The sequence below is a fragment of the Sciurus vulgaris genome (assembly GCF_902686455.1).
Source record: "Sciurus vulgaris genome assembly, chromosome: 3".
In the NCBI taxonomy this organism is placed as follows: Eukaryota; Metazoa; Chordata; class Mammalia; order Rodentia; family Sciuridae; genus Sciurus; species Sciurus vulgaris.
The window spans coordinates 65,758,930-65,777,549 of record NC_136463.1 but is presented as its reverse complement, the minus strand read 5'-3'; the positions used below and the strand labels follow the sequence as shown (position 1 = coordinate 65,777,549).

Sequence of the window (18,620 nt, the reverse complement as noted above, 5' to 3'; positions counted from 1 at the left end):
ATGTGTTTTACTTTATTATAAACGATCATTGTGTCCTTTGAAGCTAGGAACCAACAAAATATAACTGTGTAAAACTAAAAAGTATGCAGGTTTTCTAGTGTACATATATCTTTTTCTTGTCCTGTTTCATAAGTAACTCAAAAAAGAGGGAAACATTACCTGCTTTCTCCAGGTCATTACTCTGCCTAAGCACTAGAGAGAAAGCAATCAAATACTTTTTTTTTTTAACTTTTAATTTTTTACAGACTGCACTTTGACTCATTATACACAAATGGGGTACATCATTTCATTTCTATGGTTGTACACAATGTAGATTCATACCATTTGTGTAATCATACATGTACATAGGGTAATGATGTCTGTCTCATTCCACCATTTTTCATACCCACCCTCATTTCCTTCTACATAATCTAAAGTTCCCCCATTCTTCTCTCACTCCCCACCCGCTCACCCCCATTATATATCATTCTCCACTTATCAGGGAAAACATTCAGCCTTTGGTATTTTGGGCTTGGCTCTTTTCACTTAGCATGACATTTTCCAGTTCCATCCATTAATTTGCAAATGCCATATTATTCTTCTTTATGGCTGAATAGTATTCCATTGTGTATATATATTAGAATTCTTTTTTCCATTCATCTGTTGAGAAGGGCATCTAGGTTGGTTCCACAATCTAGCTATTGTGAACTGAGCTGCTATAAACATTGATGTGGCTGTGTTACTGTAGTTTGCTGATTTTAAGTCCTTTGGGCATAAACCGAGGAGTGGGATAACTGGGTCAAAAGGTGGGTCCATTCCAAGTTTTCTGAGGATTCTCCATACTGCTTTCCAGAGTGGCTGCACCAACGATGTAAAAGTGTGCCTTTTTCCTCACATCCATGCCAACATCTATTATTGTTGATGTTCTTGATGATAGCCATTCTAATTGGAGTAAGATGAAATCTTAGAGTTGTTTTAATTTGCATTTCTCTAATTACTAGAGATGTTAAACACTTTTTCATATATTTATTAATTGCCTGTGTGTCTTCTTCTATAAAGTGTCCAGTTCCTTGGCCCATTTATTGATTGAGTTCTTTGTATTTTTGGTGTAAAGTGTTGTAAGTTCTCTATGAATTTTGGATATAAGTGCTCTATCTGAAGTGCACGTGGAAAAGATTTTCTCTCACTCTAGGCTCTCTCTTCACATTCTTGATTGTATCGCAATCAAGAATGCGAACCTTTTATTTAAGGTTACCATATACCAAGTGACACGTTCATACAGTTAATTATGTATTGTGAACTGAGTTTTTGTTGTTTTTATGTTGCTAGGAGCTGAATGAAAACCAGAGCACCCCTAAAAAAGAAAAACAAGAGTGGCTTTCAAAGCAGAAGGAAAATATACAACATTTCCAGGCAGAAGAAGAAGCTAACCTTCTTCGACGTCAGAGACAGTACCTAGAGCTGGAATGCCGTCGCTTCAAGAGAAGAATGTTACTTGGGCGGCATAACTTGGAGCAGGACCTTGTCAGGGAGGTATGTGTGTAAATGGTGTGAAAATAAAAATCCTTTATCACCAGAGTCTTTCCTGAATATTTGCCAGTCTCATCCCACATTCAGAGTCTTTGCACTTATTTTTTTTCTGTGTCTGAGTCACTCTTCCTCAGATAATCACAGGACTTGCTTTCTCTTTTCTTTATGTCTTCACTCAAATGTCACTTCCCCAGACATGCCTTCCCTGACTACCAGATCTTTTTCCCTTCTTTAAATATTCCTTGCACTTTTCCCTCTTATGCACACATGTGCACATACACACACATGCTTTGGGGGAAAGGGAGTCTTGTTTTCCTCACCAGAATTGAAGTTGTATAAAATAGCAGACTTTGTCTAGTTCTTTATATTGCCAGTTTCTGGCCCATAGTAGGCATTCGATAAACAATTTAAATAATATATGAATAAAATAAATACTTACTTTTAAATATAGGCAGATAATTGGTCAGCCTTTGCCTCTGATTTGAAATGGGTACCATGAGGTATATGTTGCCATTTAATGCATTTTTATAATCATGTTAGCTATTAACATGATTGGGCAAATGTAGAAACTTATACCAATGAAACCAATTGTCCCCATGATCAGGATATCTGTGAACATAAATAAATTTATTTCCGAGAGTGAGGTAAAAGCTTCAAATGTAGCATAATTTTGCAAATACTCTAATAATCAAAGAAATGTTAATAAAACATATCAATGAGATTAAAAAATACTTAAAAAGATAGATAATATCTCATCTTGGTAGTGGCATGGATTAATGGACACTGTTGGTAAGAGTATCAGTTGCTGCTGCCCTTTCAGAGTGTGGTTTAGCAGTAGTGTTTTGATTTGATTTTTATTTTTAGGGGATTTTGTGTGTTTTTTTTTTTTTTTTTTTTTTTTTTTTTGGGGTGCTGGGAATTGAACTCAGGGCCTCATGCATGCACAAGCATTCCAAAACTGAGCCACATCCCCAGTCCCTAGTAATAACTTTTAAAATACATGCCTGTATGCTTTTTTCTACTTCTTATATCTGCCAAATAAAAACCAAAACATGATTATATGATACACTACATATAGATATTTATTGAAACTTTTAAAAAGCAAAAAATGGAAACAATGTACTTGTCTAGTCACATAGGAATGATTGGGAAAAAAATGGTATCACAAAGTAGATTTGAGCCAGTCATGGTGGCACACAACCTGCAATCCCAGCTACTCAGGAGACCAAGGTAGGAAGATAGCAAGTTAAAGGGCAGCCTGGACAACTAGTGATATCCTGTCTCAAAATAAAAAATCAAAAGGTCTAGAGTTGTAGTTCAGTGACAGAATGCCCCTGGGTTTAATCTTTCGTGCCTAAAGGCAGGGGGATGTAGGGGAACAGTGACTTTCAGTGAACTTTTAGAAGAGTCTTTATGTACTGATCTGATCTGGAGATACACACACACACACACATTCTACACTGTTAAATGATGAGAGCAAATTAAACATGTCTGAAGTGTATATTATTGAAACTGTATGTTTTTCAAATAATGAATGTGTCACAAATAAGTAAAAAAAAAAAAAAAAGATGAGAAGCATATGCATCAAACTGTTGGCCTCTGGGGAGAGGGGTTTGCAGGGCTTAAGCGAGGGTGAGTTTGAATTTTACATAATGTGTATGTGTATACTTGTTCTTTTTGATCTGAAAAAATACTTATTTTAAAGAATAACATTTATTGAACACCATTGATGGGTCGTATTCTGGGAACTTTTATTTATGAACTTATTTCCTCCTCACATTAAATCTGTGAAACAAGGCTTGGGCTGTAGGGGGTCTGTGGTTTAGTTGCTTAGCATGCATAAGGCCCTAGGTTTCATGCCTAGCACCTTCAGAAATAAAAAGTGTGACAAAACCCTAATATTTGCTATGCAGCTATAATTGAAGCAAAGGGTTAATTGCATCTGTTTCTTTTTCTTAGAATTTTGTTTTTTCTGTCTTGTACCAACTGTAAATTATACCTTTGTCTTTTTTGTTATGGATTAGGAGTTAAACAAAAGACAGACTCAGAAGGACTTAGAGCATGCCATGCTACTTCGACAGCATGAATCCATGCAAGAACTGGAGTTTCGTCACCTTAACACAATTCAGAAGATGCGCTGTGAGTTGATCAGATTGCAGCATCAAACTGAGCTCACTAACCAGCTGGAGTATAACAAGCGAAGGGAACGAGAACTAAGGAGAAAGCATGTCATGGAAGTTCGACAACAACCTAAAAGTTTGAAGGTATCTTTAGTGTAAGCTTCTTGAAGGGGTTAAAAGATAAAAGGCATCCATGGAAGCAGAAAAACGCTCAGACAGATGTATAGTCACTATGAAATTGAGCAGACTTTTTGCTTTTTAGCATCTTCAGTGGGTTTCAATGTGTACTGCTTGTTAACTGCAGACATTAGCTTATGTATTTCTCATCAAAGTACAAAAAAGAGACTAAAACTCTTTACTGTGGGAAGTACCAGGACATAAAAATCAAGATTCTCATTTTAAATATACCCAGTGTCCACTGGGTACATTGGCACATGCCTGTAATCTCACCAACTCAGGTGACTGAGACAGAAGAATCGTAGGCTAAGGCCAGCCTCAACAATTTGTGAGACCCTGCCTCAAAAAAATAATAATAAAATAAAGAAGACTGGGGATATAACTTAGTGGTAAAGTGCCCCAGCATTCAATCACCAGTTCCAATGTAAATACATGTACCCAATGTCCTATGCTGGTATTATATTTCACATGTCAGCAATCTGCTTCTCTCTGTTGTCCCAAGTAGTATAGTTTTTAGAATGTTTACTCTAAACGTGATTTGTATGAAATATAAGAATATAAAAATAATTTCCCTCTCTTCCCTTGTCCCTTCAGCTACCTTGTCTATTCTCTTTTACCAAATTTGAGACTAAAGAAATTTTCAAATTTTATAACTTTTAATGAACATAGAAGATTGAATCAAATGAATCCTTATTTTTTTTTGTACTGGGGATTGAACCCAGGGGCACTTAAACCACTAAGCCGTATCCCCAGACCATTTTATTTTTAATTTTGAGACAGGGCCTCACTAAATTGGTGAGACTGGCTTTGAACTCATGGCCCTTCTGCCTCATCTTCTCAAACCACTGGGATGACTGGTGTGCACCACTGTGCCTAGCTCACCAGTGAATTTTAAAACATTCTTATTAAATGTGTTCATAGAATACCTAGCCTGTGATTTAACATGTCTGTTAAATTAATTATGGTTTTAAAGCCAGTAGCACCGGAATTAAATTTAACTAAAAGTTTGTTAGTTTTCTCTTGTCATAATAAATCTGATATGACTAAATTTCTCTGGGGCTTGAGTGATGGATAGTTGTTTTGACTCTCTGTGTCCTATTGTTAGAACCTTTTCAGTTTGAGAACTTATTAAAATATAGTCTATATTTTTCTTAGGTGCTACATAAAAAATGAAAAATATTTCAGTTATAGTCAGACTTTAAATAGGATGCCTCTATGAGCTCAAGGTTTTCCTTTAGTAGGGGGAAAAAAATCACCATTTTCCTCTTATAAAACTTTCTCTCCACAAGTCAATTTGATATAGTTTTTAACACCTAGTCCTGTTTGTATTTACTTAAGTTTAATGGTTGCCTCTTCCAGCCTTCTGTAAAACTTTAAAATGGAGAAGGGGGGAGACTTCAGATCTAGCACTTACGTATGTTGACCAAGATTTGTGTGTCGGGAGGGTGTTTCTATGGAATGGGTGGGGTAAAAACCTATTGCCTACTCTGCTATTTCTTAAGTTACCATCCATATGATCTTTTTTGTCAGTGTTATCAAAGTAGAAATAATGTAATGTTATCTTGTTTTCACTTGAATCAACCATTGAGGGATGTAGTTTATTCTTGGCATAAAGCATTAATATTACTCATGTTGAAGAAAAAAATTTTAATTAGGGTGGATTTTCCCCCCCTTATTAGGCAGTAGTATGTAATGATTATAGTTTTCTTTGCACAACAATAAACACATTTTTTAGTCAGGCATGGTGGCACATTCCTGTGTTTCAGTAACTTGGGAGTCTGACACAGGAAAATCGCAAGTTCGAGGCCAACCTCAGCAAGTTAGTGAGACCTTGTCTCAAAATAAAAAATTAGAAGTGAGAATGTAGCTCAGTGGCAAAGCACCCCCTGAAGTCAATCCCACGTACCAAAATAATGAAAAAATTATAAGAATTTTTTAAAGTATAGAGGCTATGCTACAGAGGCAAAAGAGAATGTCTAAACTTCATTGTTCCAAGTGCTCCTAGAGTACTTGGAAGAATTATGTTAACTAAGAACAGTATTTAAGAGTATTGCTACTAAGCATAACTAAACCAAGAGTCATTTTTAGGTAGTCATTTCTTCACCTTTCACATAATAAAGGTATATGACTAGGACTTGTTACCTCAACTGGTAAAAAAAATATGGAAATATTCATATTAATGTTCTAGGGAAGGACTTTAAAGACAAATGTGTAACTTGGTCACACATGCATTTGTTGCATGCATACTGAATCATCCATTTGATACCTGTGAATATTTATAGTAAGGTAAAATAATTCAACTATAGATTCTGTCTTAGAATAGTAAATTAATATGCTCTTTTTTATAGGCTACCCCTATACCTTAGAGAGGTATAGTTCATCTTATTAAAACATTTCTGAGTTCATAGAATACCTTGCCTGGTGATTAACCAAAAGCTGAAACCAATGGTCTTCTGTCTCTAAACTCAAATTATTTTTAATCTCAGAAATATTTGAGGCTGGGGTTGTGGCTCAGTGATGGAGCACTTGCCTGGCATGTGGGGGGGGGGCCCTGGGTTCGAGACTCAGCACCACATATAAATAAATAAAAAATCCATTGACAACTAAAAAAATGAATATATATATTTAAAAAAAAGAAATATTTATGTAGCTCATATCTGTTATCACCCCAAAAAGAAGGTTGTGCCTCCTTAGCCCCAAAGCTTTTGTTCAGCCTCTGAGAGATTAACTCAGCTGACTTTGAAGTTTTGCTTGTGGTTCAGAGTAAACCATTAATGCTGGGCGCATTGGCACATGCCTGTAAACCTAGTGAGTTGGGAAGCTGAAGCAGGAGGATTACAAGTTCGAGGCCAGCCCTGAGCAACTTAGTGAGACCCTGTCTCAAAAAAATAAAATGAACCAGGTGCAGTGGTGCACACCTATAATCCCAGCAGCCAGGAAGCTGAGGCAGGAGGATCGAGAGTTCAAAGCCAGCCTCAGCAAAAGTGAGGCACTAAGCAACTCAGTGAGATCCTGTCTCTAAATAAAATGCAAAAATAGGGCTGAGGATGTGACTCAATGGTTAAGCACCCCTGGGTTAAGTCCCCAATACAAAAAAAAAAGCAAAAGAGTAGACCATTACTAAGTATCTTTCTACTTAATTTATTCTCTTAAGATAAAGATAACTATAATAACAATATGAATCAGCTGCTAATATAGACTTCCAAGTCATCCTCAAGTTTGGTACATAGAATGCACAAAAAAATATGGTTTATTATAGACTGTTAGTTAAAGAGTCGAGATTATCATTAAAAGAAATTGGAGCAAAGTATTTCAGGTGGTTAAAAAAAAAAAAAGCCGAATAAAGGGCTGGGGCTGTAGCTCAGTGGCAGAATACTTGCCTAGCATGTGTGAGGCACTGGGTTTGATCCTTAGCACCACATAAAAATAAAGGCATTTTGTCCATCTACAACCACAAAAATTAAATAAGTAAACATGATTTTTTTTCTGCCTCAGATATGTGGTAAAAATTTGCCTTGTTAATAAAGTGCTTTTATATTTTATTTATTACACTTAAGTTTTTAGAAGAAATTTAATTTTTGGTTATGAGTATACATAGTCATTAAAGCTAATTTTATATTTATTCATGTCACTAAATTTACTAGTGAAATAACAAGTTTTGGGCTGGGGATATAGCTCAGTTGGTAGAGTGCTTGCCTTGCAAGCACAAAGCCCTGGGTTCAATCCCTAGCACCACAAAAAAAAAAGAAAGAAAGAAAGAAAGAAAGAACGAGTTTTGCTTAAAGTCCTGTGATAAATTAGTTTTTTTGGTGTGTGTATGTGAAAATGCATAGAACCCAGTAGTTTGGCTGAATAGCCAAATGCAGAAAATACCTGCAACCTTATCATCTGACCTTTTCGGTTTTCCTCTTTTCTTATTAGCCTTTATTCATATTTAAGTATGCACAAGGTATACCAAATGCAGTATGTTAAAACATACATTCATTTTTTTCTTGCCAGTCTAAAGAACTCCAAATAAAAAAGCAGTTTCAGGATACCTGCAAAATCCAAACCAGACAGTACAAAGCATTAAGAAATCACCTACTGGAGACTACACCAAAGAGTGAGCATAAAGCTGTTCTGAAAAGGCTCAAGGAGGAACAGACCCGCAAGTTAGCCATCTTGGCTGAGCAGTATGATCACAGCATTAATGAAATGCTCTCCACACAGGCCGTAAGTTTGCTTTATTTGGGCCAGACAAGTTTGGTGCCTCTTTTCTTCTACCACTGATAAAATCCTAGCAATTAAAATATTAGTTGAAAATGATTATTCTCCTGAAGCTAACTAACAGTAATGGTAGTCCATGTTCTTTCTTTTTTCATCATGGCTTGGAAATGTCGTGACGTGTATAGAATTCTCACTGATGCATTTAGATATGAGGTTCTATATCAGCTCCCTGATATAGAACAGAGCCCAGTAGCTTAACAAGATTGTAATAGAAGCTTTGGTATGCAAAATGTAGTAGTATATTGGAAATCCAAATGGTCATATTTGAGTGCAAATATGAAATATATTAAAAGGTACGGATAATAAATATTTTAAGCTTTGCAGACCAGGAAGCATAGTTGAGGATGTTATGTGAGTACTTACATAACCATTTAAAATATAACCATTTCCAAATATAAAAATTTTACATAGCTAGTCGTGGTGATGCACACCTGTAATCCCAGTGGTTCAGGAGGCTGAAGCAGAAGGATTACAAATTCAAAGCCAGCCTCAGCAACTTAGCAAGCCCCTATCTCAAAAATAAAAAGGGCTGGGGATGTGGCTCAGTGGCTAAGTGCCCAATGAGTTTAATCTCCTGTACCCCACCAAAAAATCATTCATAATTTGTGGGCTATCATAAAACAAGCAGCCACCTAGATTGGCCTGTAAGCTGTAGTTGATTGATCTTTGTCTTATACTTATTTCCACTAGGGAGGAAGAAATTGAGTTTTATATCACCTAATCAGATTCTAGGTTTTTCATAAGAAAAATGTAGTTATTCAAGCACCCTCCAAATAGCTTATGATAACTTGGTCTTCATAATACCATCATTGGTTTTTGTGCCTTTTTTATCAGAGATGTTTACTCCTGGACACATACAATTATATAGCATACAAAAGAGTAGACTGTTTTCTATCATTCCTTCTCCTTTCCATAAGTCATGAATAGATAGCTCACAGTGGGATAGATCTGTTTTCTTTTGCTTTCAGCTGCGTTTGGATGAAGCACAGGAAGCAGAATGCCAGGTTTTGAAGATGCAGCTGCAGCAGGAACTGGAGCTGTTGAATGCATATCAGAGCAAAATCAAGATGCAAGCTGAGGCACAACATGATCGAGAGCTTCGGGAGCTTGAACAGAGGGTCTCCCTCCGCAGGGCACTCTTAGAACAAAAGGTATAAATAACAGAAGGAAGATAATTGTCCTAGTATATACTTTTATCAAAAACATTTTAATATTGACAGGTTATATTACATTTCTTTCCTAATATCTTATTTCCTTAATTCTAGTTTGGTACTGTTTTTGTTTTCATTTTTATTTAAAATGACTGATTCAGTAATGAACCTTATAAATGATGAGTTCTAAAAATCAGGGGATACAATTTAGTAGTAGTTGTTAGAGAAAGAATTTAAGGTTATGGGAAAACAATTGAATTGTGAGAGTAGCAGCTCTGTCTCCATGTTCCTCACTTCTTTTGTGTACCTAGCTCTACCTAAAGAGATTGGATAAAGACTTGAATAGTGAAGAAAAGGAACTGCAGTAATTGCCTGGGAGAGGCAGGGACAAAGGATCAGGAATATATATTTTACTTATACATCCTTGACCTGAAACTACATAGATTGGTGGAAGATTACTGAGGGACAGAAGGTAAAACCAGTTCCACATAGGTGAAAACGTTAGGCTGAAAAATTTACTTTTTATGACTTACTCTTTGTCAGATAAATTATAGAATAGAATGAGAATCTCCAAATTTCCATCCTTTAGAATACAAAGGAGTGTGCATGTGTGTATGTGTGTATTTTGGGAAATTATGAGAAGTGGTAGAATACCAGTTGTACCCAGGATTCAGAGCTGTGTTCCAGAATTCTTTTTTTTTTTTTTTTAATCAGAAATATATGCAGATTTTTATTCATTAAGTATTGTAATATTATTTAATCTCAGCACAAATTGAGATACACAAATATGTACTTCCATAAACTCATTCACTGATACTATACAAAAACATTCACAGGTAACACCTACAATAAAATTTATTTACTCTATCAGGGTTACAAAGCTAGTGATAACATGAATAACTTAAATTACTGGTCTTCAGATAAGAAATATAAGCAAAGAGATAAATTATATCAAAATCAATATATTTTTTTACATGAATTAACTTGAAATGGAAGAGGTAAATCTTAGTCTTTCAAGAAGAAAATCAAATGGTATAGTTTATTTAGTGTTACTTTTCTTCTTTCCAGCTTTACCAAGTGCTAAATACAAGTACCATAAGTCAGTTTCTTATTTGAATATGAATTTACATATTTCTGAAGATTTTCTTTTTTAAGTTTCATATCAAATGAGTTGTAGATCTACTTAAAGTATGATTTCTTCTTTCAAAGAAGGAAGGAAGACTGACAAGAGAAGGAGATGGGATACCTGCTAATGATGATGTGCTAGGCAGATGACTCACTCCATGTTTATCACTGCTGGGAGGACTTCTTCCCTCCACTGAGCTATGTGATGGCATAAGAGCCATTCGTAGAGCTCTTTTTGGAGTTTTGGAGAAAGAAAATGCTCTTGTAACCTTTTTTGAAGTCTTTTTTATTGCTCTAGATGCTCTACTCAATGTACTATCCATATCTTTAGTATTCACTTCAAAGGACTCTGGATCAGCAGTGTAAATAAGATTCTCAGCATCTGCTTTACAAATGGTGTTGGCTACATGTCGACACAGCATCTTTAACCAGTTTTCTTTTGGAAGTTCATCTGATGTCATCTGGAAACTGAGCAGCACATTTGCCTGCTCTGTTGGTGGCCTTACAAGCAAGGCAAAAGCATTATGGCAATCTTCTGTCTCTCTTATGTCCAGCACCTTCTTAATCTGAGAAAGAGGCATTAGGTGAATATGCTTAAGAGAAGCTGGAGGTCGGGCATGGCCATGAGGACTCCTAAAAGTGCCAATAACTTTGTGTCGTTTTCTTGCTATCTCGAGGCAGTCATTGAAGAGGAAGAGAGTCACTTGTTCTCCTCTGTCACAGGGTTGCTCACCTAGAGAAATTGTTTCAACTCGTTGCACTAAGCTTCGGTGAGAAGATAAAAGATTAGCTGGGCATCCATCTACTTCATAAACAACATCAAAAATTTGCTTTTGTGCTTCTGTTTTTCTCTTATCCTCATTGATATGCGTCATTACTTCTTTTAGTGATCCAATAGCTTTTTCCAAAGTACTTTTGTCAGGATTTTCATCAGCTGTATGCTTCTTAAGATCATTTAAAAGTAACGCAACACTGGGTAACCTCTGTACTGGTCGAATGAGAAGTTCGACAAGGCTTTGCCGTCCACATTCTGGTTTAGCTTGATTTATCTTGAGAAATGCATGAAATCTGGGTTTCTGTTTTTCACATTTAATAATTGTATCCTTGCTCATTTTGAAGAAGTTTACAAAGGGAGGGTAGGTTTTTACCAAACCTTTTGAATATTTAAGAAATATGTCACCAATGCTTTTACTCTCATCCCAATTAATAATAAGGTTTTCAAGATCATCCTTTATCTTAGTGTGTACATCAAAGATATCTGGGATGCTACCAAAAATAGTCTTAATCTCTTCTGGTGCAAGAATAGGCCCACCACGCTGTCCTTCCTCTTCCAAGGGTACCTGAAATAACTCCATAGTATATGCTAGACTCTGGTGTATTGGAAATATCTAGGAGTGACCCTATAGAAAGGGAATGTTCAGCTGATGGACGCTTTCGTGGTGGAAAAGGTGACATGTCTATCTCTCTTGAAAGCTGAGCAAGAGTCTCTTTTAAACGACGTCTTTTGCGATTGCTATTTGGGGTACTTAGAGAAAGCAGTGAAACTGATTTCTTGAGTTCAGGAGTATTGGCCTTTTCATACAAATACATAGTTTCTCCAGCACGAGCATCCATTTGAATGCTTCCCCAGAACCACTCTTGCTTGACAACATAGAGTTTCTTTGAAGGTTCAAATGGAAGTTCTTTTACTGTATTCTCTTCAACTATTAGGTGAGTGCATCTTTCATCTCCAACAGGTAAACAGCTACCTCCTTGCATTTCAGTCACTTCTTCCATACTGGTTTTCTCTTCATCTGAGAATCCCAGGAAACTTAAAATGCAATCTTGAAATGGAGGAACTTTAAACTCATTTCTAAAGTCATCAACTGCTGCACAGAAATCTTGTTCATTCCGCCTTTCCCATGCTTTATAAATCCAATCTGGCTTCATAATTGGAGTACCCAGACTAACAGCAACCCTGAATTTTTCTCCTTCTGTACAATTTGCCACCAAATGTGTAACTTTTGAATTAAAGTCTTTTCGAATAACTCCACCCATATGATGAACCAATGTCACCAGTCTGACTAGTTCCTCTTTCTTCCTGAATCCAGTAAAGCATAACACGAGATTCATCATGCTTGTGCAATACAGTGGGCGACATGAAAATGGCAAAGGCTCTCCTTTTTGTGCACAGTTTAATACAACTGGTGGTCCAATAATTCTACAATCAGCCTTGTATAAGTCATTAAAGACAGAATTCTGGAAGTCTATGACTACGAATACATTCTCAAATTCTGGGGAATCCAAACCTTCAAATTCTTCCACTGAGTCCATCTTTATACAGGGCACCTTAATTTCCTTCAACACATGAAGTAGATCTAACAAATAAGTATTCCTTGGAACTTTCAGTAACTTTAGAATCCAAAATGGAAGAGTCTGCCAAGCTAGTCCTCTCAGTAGTAGATGTTAATATACTAAGGTCAGCCATTGTTTTTACTATTGACTTCCTCACCCACACCACAGAGTCCTCACCACTCAAACAAAAGTCCAGTGTGATCCACCTCTTCAAGCGCTGACTCCTCTCACCAACTCCGGCATTCCCTACCGATGGCTGCCACTTCCAATTCAAAAACCGAGCCTCTCTCTCTAAGAGCCATGCCCCCAGAATTCTTAAGTTCCCAACAGCTGGTATAGTCTCAAGTCCTTCGACATTGTTAGTACTTAACTGTTGGTCCTCCTAAAGTTGTCACTGTTTGTGGATCATAAGCCTGTAGATTTTCCTCTATTTCCTGTAATTCTTGTGATAAAAATAGAAGTTTTATTAAATTTAAAAATCTATGTATTTTTTGTTAGCGGTGATAGTACTAGGGATTGAACCTAAGGCCTCACTTATGTGAGACATGTGCAATATCACTGATCCAGTCCCCTTAAATGTATCTCCTTGTTTTAAAAAAATTTTTTAGATGTTGATAGACCTTTATTTTATCAACCCAGTGCCTTACACATACTAGGCAAGTGCTCCACCACTAAGCCACAACTTGAGCCCCTATCTCTTTTTAAAAGCGCCAAAACAAGATGTTACTGTTTCTTTTTTTGTTGGTTTGGATTTCGGTTTTGAGATAGTCTCACCATGTTGCCCAGACTGGCCTTGAACTTTTCTTTTTTTTTTTTGTACTGGGGATTGAACCCAGAGCGCTTTATCACTGAACTATAAATCCCCAGCCCATTTTGTTTTTATTTTGAGATAGGGTCTCACTAAGTTGCTTAAGATCTTGCTAAATTGCTGAGGCTGGCCTCGAACTTGAGATTCTCCCATCTCAGCCTCCCGAACCTGTGGGATTACAGGTATGTGCCACTGCTTCCAGCTTGGCTTGAACTCTTGATTTTCCTGCCTCAGCCTCCCAAATAGCTGGAATTGCAGGCTTTACCACTATCCCAGCCCCTTTCTTTCTTTTATTTTTCTCTTAAATTTATTTTTTAACTGATATCAGAAGATAACATAAAAACTGTACCAGGATATTACTATTTCTCTGGCACAGCTGTTTTTATTACCAGCTTCTTTGAAAGATACACGCCTCTAAAAAATCTGTCAGGTTTCAACTTTCATATTTTATTAATTATCACTTGAAGGAAAATTCCCTATGGTATTTTAGAAATGGTAGTGTGAAAAATAGGTACTATTCCAAATATGGTTTTAACTTTAGCTCCACCTAGTGTTTCAGAGTTAAAGGTCAACTAGCACTTTCAGTAAGGTCTTATTTTAATACATAAAAAAATTCTTCCATGTTAGAAAAGTCTAATAAAATGTGAGCATAAAACCAATATCCAAACCAGGCATGGTGCCTCATGCCTTAATCCCAGTGGCTCAGGATGCTGAGGCAGGAGGATAGCAAATTCAAAGCCAGCCTCAGCAAAAGCAAGGTGCTAAGTAACTCAGTGAGACCCTATTTCTAATTAAATACAAAATAGAGCTGGGCAGTGGTTCAGTGCCCCTGAGTTCAATCTCTGATATTAAAAACAAAAAAAAAATCCACTGATGAATATACAGTGGCACTATCGTACTTTATCAGTGCACCTTGGAAAGCAATTTCAAGGTGTATATTGAGCCTATACAATGTTAGGAATTTAAAACTTAGCAATTATTTTAAGAAAAAGAAGTTAAAAGAATGGGGAAATAATATGCAAATATGTGTAACATATTTTATACTAGCTTAAAATAACTTAGCCATCTAAAGTAGAAGTATAATTTAATTAATTAAGTAAATATGGCTAAGCCACTAATAAAACCTTTATTTCCCCCCAGTTCTGGAGATTAAACCTAAGTCCTTGCACATCTTGCACATGCTAATAAGCACTTGCTCTGTCACTGAGCTGTATCCCCAGTTCCTGAAATAAAGTCTTACTCAGTCATTTAAGTAAAGCCTTCAAGAAAGTATTAACATGGATTGGATGCAATGGTACATGCCTGTAATCCCAGCGGCTCGTGAGGCTGAGGCCGGAGGATCACAAGTTCAACTTGGTGATCAACTTAACTTAGTTAGCAACTTAATGAGGTCGTAAGCACCTTAGCACGACCCTGTCTCTAATAAAATATAAAAAGGGCTAGGGGTGTAGCTCAGTGATTAAGTGTTCCTGGGTCTAGTCCCTGATACTAAAAAAAAGTGTTAACATGGGAAAATGCTTTTGATATTTGAATAAAGTAGAAAACCAAGTTATACTTAAAGTAATATTGGTAATATTGGTAGTGGCTGTATGATAGATTGATTCTTATTTTTCCTAAATGTGATTTATATTACTTTGATAATGGAAAAATACAGAATACTTTAGTATTTAGAAGCCTAAAAGAACAAAAAAAATGATAAATCTATAGTGCTTTGAGATGTTACTCGATTTGTAGGGCTGTTTACATATCAAGTGAAAAGTACATGATTTCAAAGCAGTCTGAGGTCAGTTGACATTTGCCAAGACTATGAACCCTATCTACAAAACTTCTGAAAAATTGGGGCTGAGGGTATTGCTCAGCAGTAGACTGTGTAGTTAGCTTTCAAAAGGCCCTGGGCTTAATCCTCCCCCTCCATACTTTGACAGATCATAAGAGCTATATTTTCTGTACTTTGTATTTACTATTCATACAGATACATAGTCATCTGAAAATAAATAGAAGTAGAACTAGAGTGAATGTTAGTGAATGTAATAATTCTGTTTGAAGATTACTTTAAGTTTCCAAGTGAACCAAAAACTGTTCCTTTAAGTTGAGATACTAACAAAGAGAGACTTAGGTATACATGAAATCTTACTTCAGTTTTTCTCATCCTTCGTTTACATTGTTTTCAGCTAGGTAACAGCATAATTATAAACATTAAATTTCATGTGAATCTTACACAAGTGAAAGGTAGTAGTATTTTCAAAGTACAGATTTTTTTTTTTTTTTTTTTTTTGTACCAGGTATTTAAACCAGGGTATTTAACCACTGAGCCGCCTCCTTTATTTATTTATTTATTTTTTATTTTGAGATAGGGTTTTGCTAAATTGCTGAAGTTGGCTTTGAACTTGATGATCCTCCTGCCTCAGCCTCCTGAGTTGCTAGGATTAAAGGCATGCACCACCATGCCCTGCTAGATGGCCTTTTTTTTAACTATTATTTTCTCATTTAATTTTCTCCCAATACTTTATTTAGTATCAACATTTTGGTAAGTAAGAATTAATAATTGGAATATCTTACAAGATCTTTCTTTTTGAAAATGAAAATATTCACACAAAAAGATCATAATTGGTTTCTAAGAAGATAGGTTGGGAGCACCTCTCAGAAGTTTGCTTAGGGAAACCACTTACCTAGTTTGTAGTAATAAATAACATGTTTTAAAAGAAGTAAAGATTGACACAACCTATCACAAATCTTAGTTTTGAATTTTATTTAGTTGAAAAAATTGGCATATTCAAGACCCTAGGTTGATCCGCAGCACTGCCAAAAGAAAGGAAAAAAAAAGTATGACAAAACTTAGCAGCATATAAAATTGAAACAATACTTTTTGGGTAAATGTTCATAAGCATTAATTTGTTTATTGTTTTTCCTCTTCACATTTTTTATTGACACAGTATAGTGGTACATGTGATGGGATTTGTTGTAACATATTTGTACATGCACACAATATAATTTGGCCAGTATCACCAGCACTTCTTCCCTCTCCTCTGCCCCCGTCCCTTTTTTCTACTGATCTCCCTTTGATTTTCATGAGATCCCTGTCCACCCCACCAACCTCCCCTCCCTGCCTTTTGCCTCTAAGCTTCCACAGGAGAGAGAACATACAATCTTTACTTGACCTTCTAATTTTGGCTTATTTCCCATAATATAATGGTCTCAAGTTCCATCCATTTTTCTGCAAATGACAATTTCATTTTCTTTATGACCAAATAAAAGGCCATTGTGTATATACACCACATTTTCTTTATCCATTCATCCATTGATGAACACTTACACTGGTTTCTTGTTTGGCTCTTTTGAATTGTGCTGCTATAAACATGGTTATGCATGTATCACTATCGTATAATGATTTTAATCCTTGAGGATAAATACTGAGGAGTGATATAGCTGGGTCATACGGTGGTTCCGTACCTACTCTTTTGAGAAATATCTATACTGATTTCTGTAGTGGCTGTACTAATTTACAGTCACATAAACAGTGTAAAAGTGTTCCATTTTTCCCCATCCTCTCCAGCATTTATTATTGTTTGTGTTCTCGATGGCTGCCATTCTCACTGGTGTGAGATAAAATTTCAGTTTTAGTTTTGATTTGCATTTCCCTAATTACTAATGATATGGAACATTTTTTCATATATTTATTGGCCATTTGTATTTTTTCTTTGGAGAAGTGTCTGTTTAATTCATTTGCCCATTTATTAATTGGGTTATATGGGGTTTTGTTATTGTTTTTGCATTCTTTATATATTCTAGATATAAATCTGTCAGAAGAATAGTAGCAAAGATTTTCTCCCATTCTGTAAGTTCTCTCTTCACATTCCAAATTGTTTCCTTTGCTGTGCAGAAGCTTTTTAATTTGATGCCATCCCATTTATTAACTTTGGCATTGCTTCCTGAGTGGTAGGAGTCCTATTGAGAAAGTTGTTGCCTGTGCCTCTATGCTGGAGTGTGGGCACTATGTTTTCTTCTAGGACTTGCATAGTTCCTGGGCTAATTCCTAGGTCTTTGATCCATTTTGTGTCAGAGTGAGATAAGGTTCTACTTTTAGTCTTCCACATATGGATAACCAGTTTTCCTAGCACCATATGTTAAAAAAATCCTTTTCTCCTGTGTATGTTTTTGGCACCTTTGTCAAGGATCAGATGATTGTAGATGTGTGCGTTTGTCTCTGTGTTTTCTGTTCTGTACCATTGGTTTTATTTTATCTTGAGTTCCCTTCAGATAATGCAGGAAGTTCAGATCATTTATATGCTTACCACATTCTCATCATTTATTATATCTTGAATTAAGATAAATATTTTAGTGAATGAATTTTTGAGTTTTTAAAAATTTTTTTTAGTTGTAGATGGACACAATGCCTTAATTTTATTTATTTATTTATTTTTATGTGGTACTGAGGATCAAACCCACTGCTTCAACCCATGCTAGGCAAGCATATTACCACTGAGCCACAACCCCAGCCCCTATTTTTGAGGTTTTTATTTAAAACAAAAGCTTGAATCCTTAAAGATGTATAAATTTAATTCTGTATGAATTGGGTATTTTACAGAAATATTTAAAAAATGGGAAAATTATTTTACAAATTCAGTTGTGTGGAAATGGAGAATATCAGGGTTGAACTTGGGACAAGTGGTCTGTGAACTACATCCCTGTCCCTGGATGTTTTTTTTTAATTTGGCAAATATTGAGAAACATAAATAGAAATTAAAATTTATCCTTAATTCCACCACTGAGAAATTACCACAGTTAACAATTTAATATCTTTCTCTCAGAAAAATTCACGTTAATCTATTTCCTCCTTCAACTTTCATATGAAATGCCTTTCTAAACCTATTTTATTAACACTTTTATACTTAGAATACAAATCTTCAAACTCTTTATTTATTTATTTTTTTGAGGTACTAGAATTTGAACCCAGTAGTGTTTTACCACTGAGCTACATCATCCTCAATCTTTTTTTTTTTTTTCCTTTTGGAGACAGGGTCTCCCTAAGTTGCCCAGGCTGGGCTCAAATTTGGAATCCTCTTGCATAGTTCTCCTTCCCAGTTGCTGGGATCACAGATGTGCTTGCTACTGTGTCCAGCTTAATTCTTC

The 18,620-nt window shown here is 35.9% G+C and overlaps 2 protein-coding genes across 5 annotated transcripts in view; one reads left to right on the top strand and one right to left on the bottom strand.

Annotated features, from left to right (window-relative positions):
- TAOK1 (TAO kinase 1) overlaps positions 1–18,620 on the top strand; it is a 140,164-nt gene that overhangs the window by 116,626 nt on the left and 4,918 nt on the right. For all 4 annotated transcript variants that reach the window (XM_079130796.1, XM_079130798.1, XM_079130797.1 and 1 more), the window contains 4 exons: positions 1,309–1,512; positions 3,534–3,773; positions 7,806–8,018; positions 9,041–9,223. In XM_079130796.1, the coding sequence (XP_078986922.1) occupies positions 1,309–1,512; positions 3,534–3,773; positions 7,806–8,018; positions 9,041–9,223 (840 nt within the window). The remainder of the gene's footprint in view (positions 1–1,308; positions 1,513–3,533; positions 3,774–7,805; positions 8,019–9,040; positions 9,224–18,620) is intronic.
- Positions 9,952–12,975, bottom strand: LOC306656010 (protein ECT2-like). The gene is given in 3 exon segments (XM_079130806.1): positions 9,952–11,691; positions 11,693–12,695; positions 12,697–12,975. Coding segments are annotated over 3 exon segments (2,433 nt in total). The 5' UTR covers positions 12,816–12,975; the 3' UTR covers positions 9,952–10,380.